The sequence below is a fragment of the Sorex fumeus genome, unplaced genomic scaffold (genome assembly GCF_029834395.1).
Source record: "Sorex fumeus unplaced genomic scaffold, SorFum_2.1 ptg000030l, whole genome shotgun sequence".
NCBI lineage: Eukaryota > Metazoa > Chordata > Mammalia > Eulipotyphla > Soricidae > Sorex > Sorex fumeus.
This window is the reverse complement of record NW_026606087.1, coordinates 21,695,754-21,712,995: the sequence shown is the minus strand read 5'-3', so window position 1 is coordinate 21,712,995 and position 17,242 is coordinate 21,695,754. Positions and strand designations below refer to the sequence as shown.

Below are 17,242 nucleotides of genomic sequence, written 5' to 3'. Positions count from 1 at the left end.
TTGTGCATGAACTCCACAACTTTTTTCTTTTTAATAGAAGTGTTCTTCGCACTGTGGCTGCCGGTAGCGCAGGCCCACGGGTGCCACGGGGCTTGGCACCCACCGCTTTCCCCTCTCCCACCACGTGGCCCCGTGGCCCCGCCCACGGGCCCTTTAAGCCGGGAGCGCCAGGACGCATGCGCGCTTCCTCCCCGCGCCGCGCGATGACGTTGGTCGCGGCGATGACGTCGGTCGGGGCGCGCGCGTTTCCGGCGGGGCTGCGGGCGGGGAGGGTCATGCTGGCGGCCCGCTGCCTGCTCCGAGCCTGGCGCTCCTGCTCCTCGGCTCCCCGCCCGACGGCCGGCCCGGCGGCGGCCCTGAGCGTGCGGGCCGCCCTCGCGGTGCGGAGCCCGGGCGGGGAGCGCGTGAAGGTCCAGGTGGGTGCCGGGACGGGGGGGGGGGGGCCGGACCTGCCGCGCCTCCTGGGCTGCCGGTGCCCCCACGTGGGTGACAGCGCCTGGAGCCTGCCTCCGGGTGCCGCTCACGGGCGTGCACCGTGCACCGTGCACGGCTTCCAGCGCACACTCAGCACCCGCTGCACCGAGCAGTGCCCGTGCCAGTACCCCACGTGGGTGACAGCGCCTGGAGCCTGCCTCCGGGTGCCGCTCACGGCCGTGCACCGTGCACCGTGCACCGTGCACGGCTTCCAGCGCACACTCAGCACCCGCTGCACCGAGCAGTGCCCGTGCCAGTGCCCCACGTGGGTGACAGCGCCTGGAGCCTGCCTCCAGGTGCCGCTCACGGGCGTGCACCGTGCACCGTGCATCGTGCACCGTGCACTGTGCACTGTGCACTGTGCACCGTGCACGGCTTCCAGCGCACACTCAGCACCCGCTGCACCGAGCAGTGCCCCGTGCCGTCCAGCCCTGAGCCCGGCTCTGCTCTCTTAAACTCGCTGCATGTGGCTTTTGCATGCTGTTTCGGCCCAGGGCAGCCGGAGCGGGGGTAGAGTGGAGGCGTGAGCGACTGGGGTACCAACTAAACGCTAGCTAGGGGCAGGTTGTTCGCCCCCATGCAATGAAGGCAACAAGAGCATCTTTCCTTGCAGTGACCCTGGGTAGATAGAGACCCACAGTCACTGCCGACAGCTATTCCCTGGCTGATCGTTGGTTGCAGCTTTGGGGAGATTTCCCCCCTTAAAGAAGCGTTGACGTGTGGTTTCACTCAATAGCACGGTTGAAGAAGCACTCCCCTGCCATTATTTTTGTTCTGTCTTTGCCTCCAGTTTTCATAGTATGGTCAACCCGCCCCAATGCATGTCTTTGGGTTTACTATATTTTGCATGGGCCAAAGCAAAACCTTTTCTTGGGTTTGTCTATAAATTTGACGAACGTTAACGGTCCTCCCCTTGTGCTGTTCATGAAGAGCAGTCAAACGTGAAAAGAATCAGCCTGCACGGTTTAGGGATGTGGGTTTTAATGCTGTGCAGGGTACCAGCCTCTTAGGGTAGGAAGCTCTTAGAATGTAGCTAGTTCTAGTTAGATGCTGTAGTGTAAAAATAGGTGCAGTTTCGAATAAACGAATGCAAAATACCTAACTATTGCAATTTATATGGATAGCATGTTGGACATCGGAAGGCCCTCCCGTTGATCGTCGATTTGCTCGAGCGGGCCCAGTAACGTCTCCATTGGAGACTTTGTTGTTACTCTGTCTGGCATATCGAATACTCTCGGTAGCTTGCCGGGCTCTCCGAGAGGGGCGGAGGAATCGAACTCGGGTCGGCCATGTTGGCCGCTTGTAAGGCGAACGCCCTACCCGCTGTGCTATTGCTCCAGCCCTTAGCGCAGTAGGCAGTGCGTCAGTCTCATAATGTTGGACATCAAGTTAAATAAAACACTTGTTTTTTATGTTCACATGATTTTTTTTATTTTGTTTGGTTTTGGGGGTTCCTTGGCTTTTCGATGGGAGTTGAGAAATGTGAAATCACATGTGAGTCACTAATTCCTGTGAACAATCCCATCCCTGGACTCAAAGCTAAGCCAAGAGATGGCAGCAACAGGAAAACTATTATTGGTAGGAAGAAAGCTGTAAGAAAACAGGGAAGATCTTCACTGGTTAGGCCAGAGAAGAGGCAGAGACGAGGTGACAGTTCAGCTGAGTTCTGAGAGACATCTCAGGCTGAGATACAGTGGACAAGGTGCAGAGCATTTCAGAATGCATTTCAAGGTGCAGAACACGAGCTGTGAGAACTGTCTTTGAACTCCAGTCCTGCGTGCTAACCGAGCCCCTGGCCTTATTAGAGAGGTTATCCTAATGTGTCTTCAGTATGCTGATCTTAAAAGAAGAAAACACTCCTTTTGTTAAGCTTGTGTGAGATGAAAGGATATGGTTTTTATGAGAACAGGAGCAAGTTAAAGAGTGCTCCCAGAGTATTGAGGAAAAGAGCAGGAGTGCTTTGGGAACTACTGTTGAATGGGCACACCCAAGTAGCACGTGCTTGGGAAGCACTGACGCTGGCACTGAAATCTGTGCAATTAGACCACGTTCATGGGTGAGTCACCGGTGGTGCACACCAGTGAGGTACACCAGAAAGTCGCTGGACTTCAGATTGCAGAGAATCTGCATAGGCCGGGCAGTGACACTATTCCAGCATCTCCTGAAAAGGAGGCTGTCCTCCCAGGGTGAAGAATGATTGGGGGGGGGGGGCGTAGATTTGCAGGGGGTGCTAAGTGACTGTTTGATTTTCGTTTGGGGGCCACACCTGGCAATGCTCGGGTTAGTTCTGGCTCTGCACTCAGGAATCACTCCTGGTGTTGCTCAGAGGACCATATGGGGTGTTGCGGATCAAGCCCAGGTCAGCTGCATGCAAGGCAATCACCTTACTGGCCATACTGTTCTCTGGCCTCTGATTTTTTTTGTTGTTGTTTAGTTTTCTGGAAAGTAAGGCTGGGGATTTCTGCTCTATTGAGGCCTCCCTGGAGAAAAATTAAGCATCGTGTTCTAGTAGATTGAGGTTCTAAACTTTACTACCAGCTAGACCATTAGCAAATCCTATAACTTCTGCAAAACTGTGAGCTGGGAATGAGGGTCCCCGAACAGCTGTTGTGAGGAGAGGTGAGATGGTCTAAGGAAGGCAGGAAAACACTTGTCACATGGAAGATATTCTTTCATGAAGTCACATTTGCAGATCACGTGCCTGGCAGTTGCCTTCAGAGCGACGCCAGGTTCCAAAACCTCATGGTGCTCTGGGCATTCAGATAAAGCACCAGAAGAGCTTCAGTGATAAGATCTGGAGGATTTGGTGTAGACACCAAGGGAGGAAAAGTCCTAAGTACCTCACATGTCTTGAGCATGCTTGATGGTTAATCAGACATCAGAAGTTTAGTAATCCAATTGTTCAGTCTGCTCAGAGACTCTCTCATGCTATTATAAGAAAGTTCTGGTCTGTGGATGGCTCTAAAGGGCTCATACTTTGTATGAGATAGTCCGAATTGGATCCCCATCACTGCCAGTTCTGACACCAAAGCTTTAGTTCCACGGAGCTGGCCTGAGTATCCCTGGGGTGGCCCTAGCCCCAAGCACTGCTTGGGAGCCCTTTCCCCAAAATTCCGTAGCTGTGATTTCTGAGAGCACTTTCCTCATTGTTGATCTTGTTAAAATTATCTCTTTTTCACTTATATTTAAATTCAGTCTTTGAAAGTTTGTTTAATGTGTGTTCACACAGGCTGGAGCGATAGCACAGCGGGTAGGGCATTTGCCTTGCACACAGCCAACATGGCCCTCCTGAGTTCGATTCCTCCGCCCCTCTCGGAGAGCCCAGCAAGCTACTGAGAGTATCTCGCCCGCACGGCAAAGCCTGGCAAGCTACCCAGGACGTATTCAATATGCCAAACACAGTAACAAGTCTCACAATATTACTGGGCCCGCCTGAGCAAATCGATGAACAACGGGAGGACAGTGACAGTGTTCACACAGGAGTTTTTTGAGAAATATTTTTGTGATTTACATTGTAAAAGGAAAAAACTCAAAGGACATAATCTATAACTATGCAATCTGAGAATTTGATATAAAAGGAGGAAAGCACCAAAAAATAAGTCCTTTTATTTATGATGGGGGTGGAATGAAGGCAGGGGCAAACACCTCGCCACTCTAAGGAGGGTTGCTTATGTGAATGAGGGCTTCAACATGGAATACTAGCAAACCAGTCTCAGTGGTGAGCTTTATTAAAAAAGTAAAGGGGGAATGCCATTGGTGGCTGTGGTGAAAATTGTACATAATCGTGTGCGCCTGTGGCTGAACTAACAGCTATTGATTTATTAGAATTATGAGATCATTTTCCCCCTTTTGTCTTTTAGTCACCTCTGGATGTGTATGTCAAATGACAGTGTGAAATGTTTTAAACTCACACTTAGAAATGCTCTCTCTATCAGGGATGGATTCGCTCAGTCCGGTCCCAGAAAGAAGTCTTGTTCCTGCACGTAAATGATGGTTCATCTTTGGAAAATCTCCAGGTTGTAGCAGATTCAAGCTTTGCTAGTAGGTGGGTTCTATGGAGCGGGGAGGGGAGGGGTATGAATTTTTGTTTCCGATTTTTTTTTTAATTTTTATTAGTGAAACACCATGAGGTACAGTTGTAGACTTATAAATTTTTGTGCTTGGGTTTCAATTATACAATGACCAAATACCCATCCCTCCACCGGTGCCCATTTCCCACCACCACGGATCCCAGTATCCCTCCCACCCCCCATCCCTCCATCCCACCCTGCCTCTGTGGCAGGGCATTCCCTTTTGTTCTCTCTCTCCTTTTGGGCGTTGTGATTTGCAAAAGAGGCATTGAGTGGCGTTGTTTTCAATTTCTTAGCTGGTTTTTGCAATGGGGGGGTGGGGGCTGTGCTCCACCTCTCAGCCATATCACCACATGGAGGGTTTTGTTTTTCAGTGTCTGTTTTTATTCTTTCATTTCTTCTGCTTCCCATTTCCCTCATTGGTTGTCTTTGTGTGATCTATATAAACAAATCTGCATTTGTATCTCTGAGACCGAAGTCGAAATAAATGCTTGGAATTAAGATCCTTATAGTTCAGTCTTTCATGACCTCACATCTTGCATGACGGGCGCCCACCCTCTGTTCTTCACTTTAGTCTCAACTGTACACAGCTTTGAATTCAATCAAGGGGAAAAGCTTTGTTGTTCATGTACTGACTAGAAAGGGTTGTAGTAAACTGAGGGTTATGAATTGCTGGGTAACGTTGGTTTGTCCTTGTTCCTCCCGCAGGGAGCTTGGGTTTGTTGAGTTACTCCCACCACAGTGCTCCCGGGGCACACCCATTAGGCACTAATAATCCTATATTGCTTTTTCTCTTTCCTCTGTGTCCTTTGCCTGGTTTAGCAATGTCCTTTTTTTGTATAGACGCAGGAAGGCAGTTGGTGCTATGCTTTTGTATCATGGGAGTTAATTGACTCCGAATAATATGTACTCCTGGGCATCCATCATTTACCTGACTGAAGCCTCAGTTGCCATTACTTCCTAACACCCTCAAAAGGAGGGTCCCGGCGAGGGTCTTGGATGGACCCAGGGCAAGCCGCAAGGTACCGAAAAGGGCATCGAAAAGGGACAGGCTAAGTGCCATAAGAAATGTAGTAAAGTTAAGACCACGATCATGGAACAAACTCTGTCGTGATCCAAAAAGAAGTAACTGGATAAGTGTGGGAAGCTGGCCCTTTAACTGACCAAGGCCTAAGTGCCTGTGCTAGGTATGGTCATCCTGACCTACGACCCCACAGCAGGCACAGCCTGTGCTATGGATGGTCATCTTGACCTACGTGACCCCGCAACAGGCAAAACCAGTGCTATGTATGGTTATCTTGATGTATGGTTATCCTGAGAGAACATCTGTCATGGCTGTCGGTAATAACAAGAAGTAACTACCTCGTGTCTGGTACGTGATGCATGTAAATTTTATGGACATGGCTCTTTGTGTATCTACCTCATGTCTGGTAAATCATATGGACATGGCCCTTTGTGTACTCACCTCGTGTCTGGTACCAGATACACATAAACGTTGTAATGCATGACAGGTGAAAACAAACCTTCCTAACCATATATGGGCACGACCTTTAGTGTAGCTGCCTCACGAATGGATATATACCCTGATTGCCCCCAATAAAGTCTGTCCCTTTTTCTCTCTGTTTCTGAGCTGCATTCTGTCTCTTGTGTCTTGTGTTCATTCGGTCGGTCCTTCCCTGCACCTACAGATCCTAGGGCCACCTCCGTGGGCCGGAGAGTGGTTTTGCGGGCCCCCCGCAGATAAGGACACTGCTAGGATTAGGAAAGACTAACCTGGCCTTAGACTACAGCCTGGGATGTATAGTGAGATGTCTCCAGGAAGAGCCACCCGTTAAGCTTAATATTCTCTTACTGTGTTCATGGGGCTGGAGCGATAGCACAGTGGTAGGGCGTTTGCCTTGCACGCGACTGGCCCTGTCAAGCCGGGTTTGATTCCTCTGCCCCTCTCGGAGAGCCCGGCAAGCTACCCAGAGTATCTCACCCACACAGCAAAGCCTCGTAAACTATCTGTGACATATTCAATATGCCAAACACAGTAACAACAAGTCTCAAAATGGAGACGTTACTGGGCAAGCTCAAGCAAATCGATGAACAACGGGAGGACAGTGGACAGTGGACTGTATTCAAACAAAATGACTAGAAATAAATGGATTACTAGCTGAGGAAAGGAGAAAGCAATCCACTCTGGCTGGAATCGCGCCCTCCAGCGAATCTCTTAGTAACCTAGCTTGCAAAACCCCCAGATGAGAATTTGTCCTTGTGTTAATCTCCTGGAAGAGTTTCCCCTGAAGGAGAGGTTTTGCATCTGTTTATTGTTGTGATAATGTTCAACCTATGTCAACCTTTGTGTGCCCCCCACCCTGCATGAGGGAGGGAATGAGAAATAAAGTCACTGGTTACCAAGCAGCCTGTGACCCCTGTTCCTCCAGTCTCCATCCTCCATGCATCCATCATGTCGGTTGGCCTGGGGAGGCCGTTCCTGGCCACTGAATGCATGTGTTGGGTGCCTACAGTTTGGAACCCACACAGATAGTGATGTCTTGTTCGTTCTGCTTTTTGTTGCCCTAGAGATCTTGCTTTTGGGAGTTCTGTTGAAGTTCACGGGCAGCTGGTACCGAGTCCATCCAAAAAGCAAAATGTGGAACTGAAGGCGGAAAAAATTGAAGTTGTTGGAAATTGTGATGCTAAGGTATGAGTCCTGACAAGTCGAGAGCTTGGTCAGGCTTTCTTGAGAACGTTAGCACTTCTTATTTTTTCAATTTTATTTTATTGAATCACCGTGAGATACAGTTACAGGCTTTCATGTTTGAGTTACAATCATGCAATGTTCAAACACCCATCCCTCCACCAGTGCACATTCCCCACCACCAGTCTCCCCATATGCCCCCCCCCCCCTTCCCACCCTCCCCCTGCCTCCATGGCAGACAATTTCACCCATACTCTCCACTTCTGGGCATTATGGTTTGCAACACAGATACCGAGAGTCCATCACTTTTGGTCCTGTATCTACTTTCAGCACACATCTCCCATCCCCACCAATCCTTCCAACCATCATTTTCTCAGTGATCCCTTCTCTATTTCAGCTGCCTTCTCCCCCCACTCATGAGGCAGGCTTCCAGCTATGGAGCAATATTCCTGGCCCTTGTGTCTACCATCCTTGGGTGTCAGTCTCATGTTATTTTATACTCCACAAATGAGTGCAGTCCTTCTATGTCTGTCCCTCTCTTTCTGACTCATTTCACTTCGCATGATACTCTCCATGTCTATCCACTTATACGCAGATTTCATGACTTCACCTCTCCTAATAACTGCATAGTATTCCATTGTGTAGATGTACCAAAATTTCTTTAGCCAGTCATCTGTGCTCGGGCACTTGGGTTGCTTCCAGATTCCGGCTATTGTGAACAGTGCTGCGTTGAACGTAAAGGTACAAGTGTCATTTCTACCGTGGCGCTTCTTTTGAAGTGTGCTCCTGGGAAGACTTCACTTAGCACATGCTTGATTTTTGAAATCCAAGATCATTGAAATGAACTGGAGAAACCTAGGGATGTAGCGAGACCTGTTTCTGGCTAGGACCGAGCTGTGCGCGAGCGCTGAGTATCCAGGCATCTTAGTGGTACCTGGCCTCGTGAGAACTTGCTGCTTTTCCAGGTGTGAGGGAAGCTCTGCCTGGAAGGGAGCCATGGAACCACGGCGACTGCTTCATGTGAAAGCAGTTGAAATTAAGTTCTAAAACTCCGGTCTTCAACCAGGCAGATCCTGGGAGAACACAGGTCCGGCATGGGGGAAGCTCTGAGCTCTGTCTCCGGCCCCAGGATGTGGCTGGGGTGCGCCCCCTCACCGCCAGGCTCAAGTGCATCCTCCCAGTCAGAGCCCTGGAAGTTGTGTCCAGACACCATGGAATTGCTCCTGTAGAGAAGAAAAGTGTGGTCTAGTGGCCCAGACCGCTTCTCAAGTCCTTCGCAGAAGACTTCACAGTGTGCAGTAGTGGAGAATGCCTGTACTAGACAGGTCCGTTTGTCACAGAAATTTCTCCTGGAGGGGCCAGAGCAATAGGACAGCAGGTTACTTGCTTTGCATGCTACCAACCTGGATCTGTCCTCCAGCGCAACATATGGTCTCCCTGGCCATCAGGAGTGACTCCTGAATGCAGAGTCAGGAGTAAACCCTGAGCACAACCAATTGTGGATCAAAAAAAAAAAAAAAGGAAAGAAAGAAAAAAACAATCCCCTGGGCAGTGTGGACTGAGAGCACTGTCAAGATAAGAAATTGTATATTAGATCTATTTACGGGCTGGAGCGATCGCACAGCGAGTAGGGCATTTGCCTTGCACGCAGCTGACCCGGGTTCGATTCCTCCATCCCTCTCGGAGAGCCCGGCAAGCTATCACCCACACGGCAAAGCCTAGCAAGCTCCCCGTGGCGTATTCGATATGCCAGAAACAGTAACAACAAGTCTCACAGTGGAGGCATTACTGGTGCCCGCTCGAGCAAATCGATGAACAACAGGAGGACAGTGGTACAGTGCTACAGATCTATTTACAGCCTTTTCTGCATGGCTCTTTGGATAGCAGATTTTTATTCACGTCCTGAAGCAGTTCGAGAGCAGATAATCTGAGGTCGCTAGTCTGGGTTGCCTTAACAGAGATGGGAGCCTCAGGGTGAAGCGACTCATCTGTGCCTGTGTGCGGGTTGGCGTCGCAGTGAAGGCTGGCGTTAGGGCCGGTGGAGCCTGGTGTTTCTGCTGTGCTTGTTAGCAGACACTGAACTAAAGAAGGACTACAAATAGGGAAATTGAAGACTTCATTTTTCAGAAATCTTGGTTAGAAGAAATGAAATGCAAGGAATAAAGAAAATGGGATAGTTGAAATGATGTCATTTGGAATAATTTTCTCAGAAATGCTAGTTGACATAAAATCAGGACTCAGGCAAAAGGCCTTCGAGAAAATAGAAAATAATTTTACTTAGGTCTGGAGATAGTTACCTTTTTTTTTTTTTTTTTTTTTTTTGCTTTTTGGGTCACACCAAGCGATGCTCAGGGGTTATTCCTGGCTCTGGACTCAGGAATTACTCCTGGCAGTGCTTGGGGGACCATATGGGATGCTGGGGATTGAACTCAGGTTGGCTGCTTGCAAGGCAAACGCCCTACCCGCTGTGCTATCGCTCCGGCCCGATAGTGACCATTTTGGTTTGACCTTTTCATGGGGATATGTGATCATCAAAAATGTGCCACGTGAAAGAGAAGGACAACATGGAGGGCGGGACCCACAGATCCCGAAGGAAAAAAAAAAAAAAAGATTCCAAAAAGAGCCGAGATCATCGGGAAGCCCCAGATGGGGTAGGTACCGCATCCCGCCTCCCCCAGATGGAACCCCGGTGACCAGAAGCCTCAACAACCACAACTCGAGTATGCGGGAACTAGGACGTTTCCTCAAATCTCCCGGGACTACACCTCCCAGGTAACCTCTGATTCCGGAAGTCACACCCACAGCCCGCCCCCCAGCGCCATATTTACAGCATTCACCAAAGAGAAGGACAACATGGAGGGCGGGACCCACAGATCCCGAAGGAAAAAAAAAAAAAACAGATTCCAAAAAGAGCCGAGATCACCGGGAAGCCCCAGATGGGGTAGGTACCGCATCCCGCCTCCCCCAGATGGAACCCCGATGACCAGAAGCCTCAACAACCACAGCTCGAGTATCCGGGAACTAGGACTTTTCCTCAAAACCGCGCGGCCGCTTACGCGGCCGCGCGACATCTCTCTACATACAAAGTGATCCATATATACAAAGTAAACTACCGAACACTTCTCTCTGAAAATCATAGTTAAGTTTGGAGCACGGCCACAGCCCCAGAAACACAAGGACTTAATGCAGAACCCAGCAGCTTGGAGCAGAAAAGTGAACGGGCTATGCGTTAATCCAGGTCATCATGACTGTCCAGAGGGGAAAGGGTGTTGCCCCATTCGCCCTCTCCTCTCTGGAAAGAAAGATGGCGGTCACATGGAAGCCTTGTGGACAGCAGGTATGAGCCGGGGGTGTGGGGGCGACTAAAACCTCATGGGAAGGGGGGCGTTCCGGTCCGTCCTTCACGGCCTACCGAGGTCACCAGTTGCCCCCCACGAGCGGTTCCCCAGCACGGCCACGGCCCCAGAAGCACAAGGACTTAATGCAGAACCTGGCAGCTTGGAGCAGAAAAGTGAACGGACTATGCGTTAATCCAGGCCATCAAGTCTGCCGGAGGAGAAAGGGTGTTGCCCCATTCGCCCTCTCTTCTCTGGAAAGAAAGATGGCGGCTGCATGGGAGCCTTGTGGACAGCAGGTATGAGCCAGGGGAGTGGGGGCGACTAAAACCTCATGGGAAGGGGGCGTTCCGGTCCGTCCTTCACGCCCTACCGAGGTCACCAGTTACCCCCCACGAGCGATTCCCCAGCACGGCCACGGCCCCAGAAGCACAAGGACTTAATGCAGAACCCGGCAGCTTGGAGCAGAAAAGTGAACGGACTATGCGTTAATCCAGGCCATCAAGTCTGCCGGAGGAGAAAGGGTGTTGCCCCATTTGCCCTCTCTTCTCTGGAAAGAAAGATGGCGGCTGCATGGGAGCCTTGTGGACAGCAGGTATGAGCCAGGGGAGTGGGGGCGACTAAAACCTCATGGGACGGGGGCGTTCCGGTCCGTCCTTCACGCCCTACCGAGGTCACCAGTTGCCCCCCCATGAGCGGCTCTCCAGCACGGCCACAGCCCCAGAAGCACAAGGACTTAATGCAGAACCCAGCAGCTTGGAGCAGAAGAGTGAAAGGACTATGCGTTAATCCAGGCCATCATGTCTGCCCGGAGGGGAAAGGGTGTTGCTCCCTTCCGCCCTCCTCCCTCTGGAAAGAAAGATGGCGGCCACATGGGAGCCTTGTGGACAGCAGGTATGAGCCGGGGGTGTAGGGGCGACTAAAACCTCATGGGAAGGGGGGCGTTCCAGTCCGTCCTTCACGCCCTACCGAGGTCACCAGTTGCCCCCCACGAGCGGCTCTCCAGCACGGCCACAGCCCCAAAAGCACAAGGACTTAATGCAGAACCCAACAGCTTGGAGCAGTAGAGTGAAAGGACTATGCGTTAATCCAGGCCATCATGTCTGCCCGGAGGGGAAAGGGTGTTGGTCCCTTCCGCCCTCCTCCCTCTGGAAAGAAAGATGGCGGTCACATGGAAGCCTTGTGGACAGCAGGTATGAGCCGGGGGTGTGGGGGCGACTAAAACCTCATGGGAAGGGGGGCGTTCCGGTCCGTCCTTCATGCCCTACCGAGGCCACCAGTTGCCCCCCGCGAGCGGTTCTCCAGCACGGCCATGGCCCCAGAAGCACAAGGACTTAATGCAGAACCCAGCAGCTTGGAGCAGAAAAGTGAATGGACTATGCGTTAATCCAGGCCATCAGGTCTGTCCAGAGGGGAAAGGGTGTTGCCCCAGTCGCCTTCTCCTCTCTGGAAAGAAAGATGGCGGCCGCATGGTAGCCTTGTGGACAGCAGGTATGAGCCGGGGGAGTGGGGGCTACTAAAACCTCATGGGAAGGGGGGCGTTTCGGTCCGCCCTTCACGCCCTACCGAGGCCACCAGTTGCCCCCCACTAACGGCCACGTCTCCAGTGCACAGAAACCAATTTCTTAACTATCTGACTTTCAGTAGAAATACTTCCAGGGTCAATAAGTAAAATAGCAGAAATTCAAAACCAACATTTAATTCTTGAACCCAGCTGTAGAAAGCAAATCACTTCACAATGCTTTTTCAGCATGTCTGATTGGGGGGGGGGGGTAAACTCTAAATAATAGTGGTGAATCTTTTATTGAAACAATGAATCTAATCAAAGCAGATAGAGTGTTATCTAGAATTCATCTGCCACACAGGGACTGGGAGGGGTGGGGGGGGTGGGGTTTTATTGGGGTTCTTCATGGTAAAAAATAAGTTTTGGTAAAGGGAAATGTGTTTGAAATTTGCATGACTGAGACCTAAACCTGAAAGCTTTGTAACCTTTCCCACGGTGATTCAATAAAGAAAAATAAATAAAAAAAAAAAATAAAGAAAAAAAAAAAATGTGCCACGTTAGAACCAGAGAGAGAGTCCCGGGGTTAAGGCACTTGCCTTGCATATAGGTCACCCAGGTACTGTCCCTGGCTGTGCCATTGTCCACCGAGCACTGTCGATATCCCCTAAATGCAGAGCTAGGAGTAGCCGCCGAGCATGGCCAGGTGTGGCCCAAACACTTCCTCGCCCCTAAATTTTGCCACATTGGGCCAGGGAGATAACTCTGGAGATCCCTGCCCCAACATTGCTGGAGGTGGCCCTTAAGCACCTCTAGTGGGCCCCGCCCCCCATTACCCCGAAAGATTTATCACAATTTTTTTTTTCCGAGGAGGGGGTTTGGGGCCATACCCAACAGTGCTCTGGCTACTCCTGGCTCTGTGCTTAGGAGTGACCAGGGGGGATGCTCAGGGACCATACGCAGTGTCAGGGATCGAGCCAGGGCCAACCCCGAGCAAGGCAGGCACCCCACTCCCTGTACTCGTTCTCTGGCTCATGATTCACTCCTTTTAAATCATTCTCTCTTGGTGGTGGTGGTGTTGTCTTCATCCTCTCCTCTTCGTTTCAGTGTCATTTTTAAAAGTAGTCAGACATTCTCCAAAAGTCCCAGATTTCCTATTAATTTCCTACCAATATCTCTTTGCTAGGCACGGTGTTATATCTATATAAAATAAGTTTGTATGTTGCATGAGACTTAAAAGGAATAGGTAGGGCTGGAGCAATAGCACAGCAGGTTGGGCGTTTGCCTTGCACACGGCCAACCCGGGTTCGATTCCCAGCATCCCATATGGTCCCCCGAGCACCGCCAGGAGTAATTCCTGAGTGTATGAACCAGGAGTAACTCCTGTGCATTGCCGAGTGTGACCCAAAAATGCAAAAAAAAAAAAAAAAAAAAAAAAGGAATAGGTAAAAGCAAGCAAACCATCAAGGTAGCGTTTCTATTCTTTTTCGGTTCTTGAAACTTTGGCTTTGGTCCAAAAGCTTGTTTCTGTCTTTTTGTAGCACGCGTGTGGGGAGGCTGGAACTATTTCTCGGGAGAGTCGTAATTTTCCTTGAATGTTCTGTGACTCAGCACTGCTCTGCGGTGGGGGGGAATGAGAGCTGTGGACGCGCCCTTCTGCTCGCAGACGGCAAGTCCACAAACAGCGCCGGGCAGAGCCATTCGCTCATGAATGATTGTCGCCTAGCAAGATATCCGGTGTCTGAAAAATTGGAAGAGCAGCTGTGTGTGTGTGACTGCAGAAAACATCTCTGGTACATGCAGTGCTCGGAACCCCTGTGGCCAAAGAGTGCCTGTTCTGCATAATTATAGCCTAGTGTCATATGTGTAAGTGCCGTTGGAGAGCTAATAGAAATTTGATTAATGGCAGTGATACCAAGTCAGGAGTTTGCCCAAGGTTCCGCAGCTCGTAATTAATAGCGGATTCAGCCCCTTGTCTCTGTGATTGAAGTTCACCATCTTGGTAGCCTGTTGGATTGAGTTTGGACTACATACCATTATGTTTGGAGATTAAGGGGGAAACCTCCAAGTGCAGCTGTGAAGGCCCCGAACATCCCTGATTCTAGCCATGTGCCTCAGACACCCCTCGGTGACTTGCCAGTCCTGGGCTCCCAGGGCCTGGCAGCCCCACGACGACCCTGGACACGGCTGACCCAAGTTCAATCCCCTGCATACCGTATGGTCCCCCAAGCACCACCAGGAGTAATTCCTGAGTTAAGAGCCAGGAGTAACCCCTGAGCTTCGCTGGGTATGACCCCAAAAGAAGAAAAAAAAAAGAAGAAAAAGGCCAAAAAAAAAAACAAAAAGAATTTATTAAGCTGTTTGTTTCTGGTTGAGCCTTGTGTGGTTGTTTTTGTTGGTTGAGTGTAGTTGGCTTCTGTGGTACTCTCCTGTCTGGTTTCGTGTGCTCCCACTAGCATTTCAGTATTGAAGAAACAGGAGGTGTCGAGTAGCCCAGAGACTTCAGGATCTATGGTCTGGGCTGATGAGTGGATGGGGACCTCTGTGAGAGGTGCAGATGGCTGCCGGGGCTTCCCCCCCACCCCCCAAACTCTGAGAAGACACCAGAGTTTTCAACCTGGGCATTGGGTACCTGAGATTATTCGCAGTTTGGTGTCTCTGCAGAGAGTATTAGTGGGCCCTTGGCGTGACCTCCGTGGTGGGGTGTAGGTGTGGCTGCCCTGGCCCCAGGACAGGTGTATCTATGAATTTTTAGCCGTTTGACTCACATCTCCTCAGATATTTAGTCCAGAATCGGTCGAGCAGGACCAAGGGGTCCTAAACAGTTTTTAAACAAAATGCCTTGGAACTGACTTTACAAAATTGTCATTTTTTTTTAAGCTTTCAATATATTTGTTTCTGTTTTCCTGGCAGACTTTCCCCTTTAAGTATAAAGAGAGATATCCTCTGGAGTATCTGCGACAGTTCCCTCACCTGAGGTGTCGGACCAACGTCCAGGGGGCCATCCTCAGGGTCCGCAGTGAAGCCACAGCCGCCATTCACTCTTTCTTCAAGGTAAGGAGACTTTCTTCTAGTGCGCTTTCTTGTGACAAAGTCGGAGAACTGGAATCCCGAACTGTTTTCTGGAAAGTTCTTTTTTTTGTGAACACCTTGTACTTCTGTGGGACTTTCCTCTCAGATTTTTCTCCTCAGGGTAGAAATTGAGTGTCAAGGATGATGTGCTTCAGCACAGTTTTCTTCTATTTCTCAAGTTGGGAAGTGTTTTTAAAGAACTTCCTTCAATCTGTGTTTTATCATTATCAGATTTCTGAGCCATTAGTAAATGTTTCTTGTTACCCCCTTTTTTTTGAGACTTTAGTAGGCTGCTTGTTGACGTGGGCATGGACAAGCATGTTCAGCTTAAAAAAAAACTCAAAGAACTGAGAGTTCATTAGTGGTGACTTTAAAAGATTTCTTAAATTGTTTAAAATTCTTTTTCTCTGAGGCTGGAGCAATAGCACAGCGGGTAAGGCGTTTGCCTTGCACGCGGCCGACCCGGGTTCGATTCCCAGCATCCCATATGGTCCCCTGAGCACCTCCAGGGTAATTCCTGAGTGCAGAGCCAGGACTAATCCCTGTGCATCGCCGGGTGTGACCCAAAAAGCAAAATAAATAAATAAATAAATAAATAAAATTTTTTTTTCTCATTTATGTCTTTTGAATAGTTCCTATCATTGTGTCTTCAAGCTTACAATACCTGATTTATTGGGCAATTTTTGGTCTCATATATTACAAGTTTCATGTCTAGAGATTTTGTCTTTTGAAAAAATTTTCCATGCCTCAACTTTTGGGAAAAAAAATAACATATATATGTGTGTGTGTGTGTGTGTGTGTGTGTGTGTGTGTGTGTATGTATGTATATCTCCTGCCCGTGCCCCAGTATGTCTTCACCGGGATCCCTTGGGGGTGGGGTAGCGAGTTGAGTCTCCCTCCTTGCCCCAAGCAGAACCCCAGAAGCCAAAAACCTCCAGAACCCAGCCACACCCATGCTCAAGGCCACTCTCCACAGGTTCTGATGAGCCTCACACTTGAAGGAACCGGCAGAGGAACCCAGGTTGGCGGGACCCGGGGCTGAGATCTCCAAGCCTGCTTGGATCAGGGCTGGGCCTCCTCCACCCATATTCCCCCGTTTTCCAGGAGCTTGGCAGTCACACTCACCCACTGTCCCCAGCGCCGTGTAATCTCCTCAGTGGTCAAGATCCAGAGACTATAAAAACAGCTCCCGGAAACGCCTGGCTGTCTTCACCAGGGCCCACTGATGCACACGTATTTGGTTTTAACATACTTGCCTGTATTCTCTTACATACATTTTTCGTCCTTCTCGGAGAGCCTGGCAAGCTACTGAGAGTATCCCACCCACACAGCAAAGCCTGGCAAGCTCCCGTGGCATATTCGATATGCCAAAAACAATAACAGTAACGGGTTTCATCCCCCTGACCCTGAAAGAGCCTCCAATATGGCAGCGTTGGGAAGGACGAGTAAGGAGAGGCAGCTAAAATCCCAGGGCTGGGACAAATGGAGACGTTACTGGCACCCACTCGAGCAAGTCGATGAACAACTGGATGACAAGTGATCATGACAAGTGATGACAAGTGATATATAGAGTTTTTTTTTTTTTTAAGTTTTTATTAGTGAAACACCATGAGGTACAGTTGTAGACTTACAGATTTTTGTGCTTGGGTCTCAGTTATACAACGATCAAGTACCCATCCCTCCACCAGTGCCCATTTTCCACCACCACGGGTCCCAGTATCCCTCCCATCCCCCATCCCTCCGTTCCACCCTGCCTCTGTGGCAGGGCATTCCCTTTTGTCCTCTCTCCCCTTTTGGATGCTGTGGTTTTCAAAAGAGGCGTTGAGTGACAGTCATGTTCGGTCCATAGTCTGCTTTCAGCATGCATCTTCCCCAACACCCTTTGCTTGGTGCTCCCTTCTTTATCTGAGCTGCCTAGAGTTTTTCTTTACTTCTTTCCCCCCTTCATTTAAACACTGTGGTTTAACAAAGTTGTGCGTGATGCATTTGTTACGGTCATTCAATATTCTAACACCAATCCCCCCACCACCGTGACCTTCTCTCCACGGTTGTCCCCATTTTCCCTACCACTTCCCAAGCCTGATCCCTTAGCAGTATAACTTAT

General features: G+C 49.9%; 1 protein-coding gene across 3 annotated transcripts in view; it reads left to right on the top strand.

The window, feature by feature from the left end:
* Positions 1–262: 262 nt before the first annotated feature.
* The window catches only part of NARS2 (asparaginyl-tRNA synthetase 2, mitochondrial), a 149,703-nt gene continuing 132,723 nt past the window's right edge, over positions 263–17,242 (top strand). For 2 of the 3 annotated variants that reach the window (XM_056116052.1, XM_056116051.1), the window contains exons 1-4: positions 263–416; positions 4,410–4,519; positions 7,113–7,233; positions 14,980–15,120. In XM_056116052.1, coding sequence (XP_055972027.1) covers positions 276–416; positions 4,410–4,519; positions 7,113–7,233; positions 14,980–15,120 — 513 coding nt within the window. In that variant the 5' untranslated portion in view covers positions 263–275. The remainder of the gene's footprint in view (positions 417–4,409; positions 4,520–7,112; positions 7,234–14,979; positions 15,121–17,242) is intronic. The other variant, XM_056116053.1, reaches the window with a different exon arrangement.